The sequence below is a fragment of the Myotis brandtii genome, unplaced genomic scaffold (genome assembly GCF_000412655.1).
Source record: "Myotis brandtii unplaced genomic scaffold, ASM41265v1 scaffold23, whole genome shotgun sequence".
NCBI classification, from domain to species: domain Eukaryota; kingdom Metazoa; phylum Chordata; class Mammalia; order Chiroptera; family Vespertilionidae; genus Myotis; species Myotis brandtii.
In genome coordinates this window covers 3020632-3026348 of record NW_005358649.1, presented here as the reverse complement: position 1 = coordinate 3026348, position 5717 = coordinate 3020632, and the positions used below count along the sequence as shown (strand labels likewise).

Sequence of the window (5717 nt, the reverse complement as noted above, 5' to 3'; positions counted from 1 at the left end):
TGACTGCTGGCTCCGGCCTGTTTGCAGGTTCCGTGCTCCGGTCGCACTGTAAGCTGCGTGCCCACGGGTGGCTTAAGCGGAGATGGCAGCCACTCTGCAGCGCATGGAGCGGCTGTCCAGTCGGGTGGTGCGCGTCCTGGGCTGTAACCCGGGCCCCATGACCCTGCAGGGCACCAACACCTACCTGGTAGGGACCGGCCCCAGGTAAACGCCCCCCGCCTCCCTCCTGCCCCCCTCACGCCCGCCGCTTCACCACTGGCCCGCGGAACTTGTGGGCAGGATTGCGGCGTCCCACCCCGGCCCGGCGGGCCCACCAGAACCGTCCTCAGCTGCCCTGATCCTGGACCTCCCCTAAATCACGACCACCCGGGGTGGTAACCTCTCTAATTGAAAAGTGGCTGGGAGGGAAATAATGGTTTTTAAAACTTCCCGTTTTTGAAACCCAGTTTACTTGGCGTGATGTTGAATGCCAGAGTGAGTGTGTTTAAGTGGCTGAGAAGTTACTGTCGCCGGAGTTTTTAAGAATCCAGGAAAATGCTGACTTGGTTCACCTTCTGACTCGCACTCAAGATGTTTTGCCCAGAGTGTGACGTCCCCGCCACAAAAGCGGTTAATTGTGCTGAGACCTTTTTCTTAACTCAGCGGCAGGGGGCAGGGCTGTCCTGCTTGCCAATTGCTGGAGTCCGGAATCCAAAAAAGCGCGCTCCCTCCCCCCGCCAGCTCTCGGGAGGGAATTGCTGACCACTTTTGTTTTTGTTTGCTATTATTGTGTGAGCTTATTTAGGTTAAGTTGTGAATGGAATAGCCTATTTCTAAAAAAATGTTTTAAAATACATTTTATTGATTTTTTTACAGAGAGGAAGGGAGAGGGATAGAGAGTTAGAAACGTCGATCAGCTGCCTCCTGCACACTCCCCACTGGGGATGTGCCCGAAACCAAGGTACATGCCCTTGACCGGAATCGAACCTGGGACCCTTGAGTCCGCAGGCCAACGCTCTATCCACTGAGCCAAACCGGTTAGGGCTATTTCTAAAAAAAATTTTTCTCTTCAGCTCCATTCTGTTTTATGCAGAAAGGAAGAAGAGATGTGGTTTATTGCACCATACCTACTACATTGGACAACTTTTGTGTACTTAGTATAACCTAGATAATTCAAAATAGAAATAAGATGTAGTTCTCCTTGAGCCTGGAATTTAATTGCATAGTCAAAACGTTGCAATGAATACAATACACTTGAATACTAAATACAGCTTAATAAGTATAGTTAATTGAAGTATTTTATTTGCCTTTTTCCAGCAAATGAGAATTTCAGAAGCAGCAGGATGGAGGAACTGAAGTATTGCAAGTGAAGCAGGCAAAAGGTGAAGTCCAGAGCAAACAAGGCAGGGTCGGTTAGGTAAAGCGGCTTTAGGCTGCCTGCCAAACCTAGGAGGATAGAGAATTAGGCAGGAACAAATACCTGATAGCTAGGGTAGCGTCTCTCTTGGCTGGTACTCACTCACCCCAGGAAGCCCATAGACATTTTCTTCTCTCTTCGGTGTGTCGTCATAAACTAGTTCTAAAGTCAGTTCCTAACATGAAAATTGCAAATAGTCCAAATTACCCTAGAAAGTCTCTATGTCGGAGATCAATATACTGTTTCTCAATAAGGTCATTGTAGCCTACTTTTCTCTCAGCAATGAAACAGATGGCTGGTTCCGTTTGGAAATCAAAGAAGTTGGCTTAAATGTTTAGGGTCCATGTTGTATGAAAAATACATACTGTTATCTTTTTTTTAAATACATTTTTATTGATTTCAGAGAGGAAGGGAGAGAGATAGAAACATCAATGATGACAGAGAATCATTGATTGGCTGTCTCCTGCACGCCCCCGACTTGGGGATGAAGCTCAAGCCCGCAACCCAGGCATGTGCCGTTGACTGGAATCAAACCCAGAACCCGATGCTCTATCCACTGTGCCAAACTGGCTAGGGCTACATAGGGCATCTTTTAAAACACCAGACTCACACTCAGTGTAGCAAAGGGCATGTGCTAAAAGAGACATACCCTGAAACTGAATGAGGGAAGACCAGATTCATAGTCTCCCATCTTAACTGCTTACACTGTTACTCAGGTAAACTCATGGAGTGGAATGGCCAGTGGAATCACTCATATGTGCAAGAAATGATGAGTCCACATATTGAGCTAGGGTAAGGCAATGGACAGCTGACGCTGCTCTGTAAAGTAGAAGTTAGGTGGCTAGAAATGATTATTAATTGAGTCCAAGTAGGAGGTTCTGATCTTGGTAGCCACCTGTTCCACTGCACAAAACAGTTCTAAGATCACAGATGGCCTCTATATCACTAAACCCAAAGGATTTTTCCATTCCCATCTTATTTGAATTTCAGTATCTTTTGATACTGTTGACCACTCCTTGATCTACTAACACCAATTTCTCCTGGCTTCCTCTTACCTCTCTAGCTGCTCTTTCACAGTCTCCTGTATAGAGTCATCCTCTTTACCAGGTCTTTTAAGGGTTTGAGTCCCTCAAGGTGCAATCCTAGTCTTATGTTCTCCTGCTATATTCTCTACCTAGGTGATCTTGTCTACTTCCTTGGTTTGAACTGTTATCTGTTCATTAATAACTCCCAAGTTTATTAGCACTCCAATTCACACAATATCCAAACTTGATCTTCAGACCAAGGCAGCCAACTGCTTTCTTAAATCTACTTGGACGACTCACAGCCACTTGAAACTCATTGTTTCCCAAACTGAACTTACGGGCTTTCCCACTAAACTTGATCCTCTTCCAGCCACTCGTCCATATCTTGGTAGACAGAGCCATCCTCATATTTGATCAAAGCCAAATACTTAAGTATGCTCCTCGACATTTTTTCTTTGCTTCTTGCACACATATCCAAGCCATTAGGAAGATCTCCCCAATTTCCACTGCTATCACCCAGTCCAAGCCAATACAACTCTTGCTTAGGCTTCTAAAATTGCCTCTAACTGACTCCTCTCCATCTACTTTTGTTCCACTTCAATCCATCCTCCTTCATGTAGCCAGAGTAGTGTTTGTTTTTTAATGAAAATTAGAAAGCGGTGCATATTCCAGCCCCACGCATCTCATCAACCTGATCTGAAACCTCTTTCCCATCCCAGCCAGGTGAGTTGTATCCATTCTGGCTCAGGACATTCATGCATGCTTTCCTCTCTGTCTCCCACGTATACCTCTCCTCTTTACCCAGCTAGCCTCACTCATCCTTTAGAGTCCAGTTAAAATGTCATTTTTCTCAAGGAAGCCTCCCTTGACCCCTTAGACCAGGGGTGGGCAAACTTTTTGACTCGAGGGCCACAATAGGTTCTTAAACTGGACCGGAGGGCCGGAACAAAAGCATGGATGGAGTGTTTGTGTGAACTAATATAAATTCAAAGTAAACATCATTACATAAAAGGGTACGGTCTTTTTTTTTTTTTTAGTTTTATTCATTTCAAATGGGCCGGATCCGGCCCGCGGGCCGTAGTTTGCCCACGGCTGCCTTAGACTATATTAGTTTAATGTAATACATTGCCTTACCATGCCATACTTTTCATGGCTCTTGATAATAAAATGATTTTTGTGTGTGTGTAAGACGAAGCTTTGCACACCTCTACTCCACACTAAAATATAAGTTCAATGAAGGCTTATTCATTACTGTATCCCCACCACTAGCACAGAGCCTTGTACACAGTACAAGTAGTACAGGAAATGTTTGCTGAATGAGTGAGTGTTCTCTACATTTTTTCTACATTTTCTCTGTTATGATTTCAGGACTGCTGGATAACTGCAATTTTAGCTAGTCTTCCAGCCTCGTTCTGATCAGCCCATGGATGCCAAATGAATTTCCCTAAAGCACTACTAGACCTACTGCGATGCCTAATACATAGGTCTCAATAAACATTTGAATGGACAAATAATCAGACTTTCCAGAGTATGTTCTGGAAAAGTAAATTTTCCTTAGAACGTCTGCAAAGCTGCAATTTTAACCTTTACTATCAAAATTGTAAATATCTTGAGAGCAAATATACTATTTCCTATTAATAGGAAAAGGCAGTCTAATGAAGTAGAGTTAAGACTCTGGACTCTAATTACCTAGATCCCAGTCCTGGCTTAAGATTTTCGAAAAGGCAGTTGATTCTCTAAGCTTCAGATTCCTTATCTATACAATGAGGTTTGTATAGTACCTGTCTCATAGGATGTTATGAGGGTTCAGTGAAATTTAAATGGAAAATCACATCAAAAGCACTTAAATTCTAGCATGTGGGAAGCATACAATGTAAGCTATTACTTTTATCACTTCTGCTTCCAGATAATTCAGAGTTCATAGTAGGTGCTTAGAAAATTCCTAATGATTTTGTAAGAGTGACAGCAAATTGACAGAGAGACCACTTAATAGCTATCTTAAAATTAATATAAAATACCTAAAAAAGGAAGTTGATTTTACTTCCATCAGTTAAATTTTTCTGTGTTCACATAGCAGATTGTTACTGTATGCCAAGCACTGTACTCTAGTGAGTAAATGGTAACAGACCTGTACAGATTCTCCTGCACTCTTGTTCCCTTCATTAGTAAACTTGTATTTGTAAAATGACCTCCTATGTATTGCCTGTGGCCATGAAGAACAAAGTCAACCAGCTCACATAGAGATAACTCTAATCCTCTGCAATATTCACAGACATCATTGAAAGAATTGCTATTTGAGAACATTGTTTTTCTAATTTACAGCTGAAGTTTCATTTATGCCACATGAAGAATAATTCTAGGTGCTTGCTAAGTAGTACCCTCCCACTAGAGAGGCAGTATGTCTTTTTTTATTTGTTTGTTTGTTTTTTAACACTAAATTAAAAGACATAACTGCTTTTAATAACTCAGATATACCCCAGTCTATAGTGTCCAGAAATTACTGCAGGGTTACTGGGATGTTTATTAAAAATACTAGGATATCTGATGTCTTCTGAGTAGACGAGACAGATGTCTTGAATGGAGAACTCATTGGACTTCGTATCTGAGTGTCTAGTGCTTCCCAGCACCACCTATTGCTGGGGCCTGGAGCAAATCACTTAGCCTTTCTGAAGACTAGTTTCCTCTGCTGTAAATAAAATAATAATAAATAATAGTACCTTCCTAGAGTTGATCTGAGATAATAAATATGTGAAAATGCCAAATATTAGTTTAATTTGCTATGTTGGTCGATGTAAGATGTCACATTGTTCCCCCATTCAGTAGGTTCCCTTTTCATTTTGTTGATGGTTTCATTTTGTTGTTGGTTTCCTTTGTTGTGCAAAACTTTTTGGTTTTATGTAGTCCCATTTCTTTATTTTCGCTTTTGTTGTCATTGCCTGAGCAGACAGTTCCAAAAAATATTGCTGAGACTGATGTCAAAAGAGTTTATGCCTATGTTTTCCTCTATGAATTTTATGGTTTGGGGGGGTCTTACATTTAAGTGTAATCCATTTTGAGTTTATTTTGGTATAGGTATAAAAAAAGTCCCAATTTCATTCTTCTACATATAGATGTTCAGTTTTCCCAATCCTACTTATTGAAGAGACTGTCTTTTCCTATTGTATATGCTTGCCTCCTTTATTTGTACATTACTTGAACATATATATATATTTATATGTGTATGTGTGTGTATATATATATATATGTATATATATATGTATATATATACTAGAGGCCCGGTGCACAAAAATTTGTGC

At 41.4% G+C, this 5717-nt stretch overlaps 1 protein-coding gene across 2 annotated transcripts in view; it reads left to right on the top strand.

Annotated features, from left to right (window-relative positions):
* The first annotated feature begins 6 nt into the window (after positions 1 to 6).
* LACTB2 (lactamase, beta 2) overlaps positions 7 to 5717 on the top strand; it is a 33036-nt gene continuing 27325 nt past the window's right edge. For both annotated transcript variants that reach the window (XR_001362159.1, XM_005866359.2), the window contains exon 1: positions 7 to 204. Coding sequence is in view for 1 of the 2 variants with exons in the window: in XM_005866359.2 (XP_005866421.1) it covers positions 83 to 204 (122 nt within the window). In the remaining variant the exon portion in view is untranslated. The remainder of the gene's footprint in view (positions 205 to 5717) is intronic.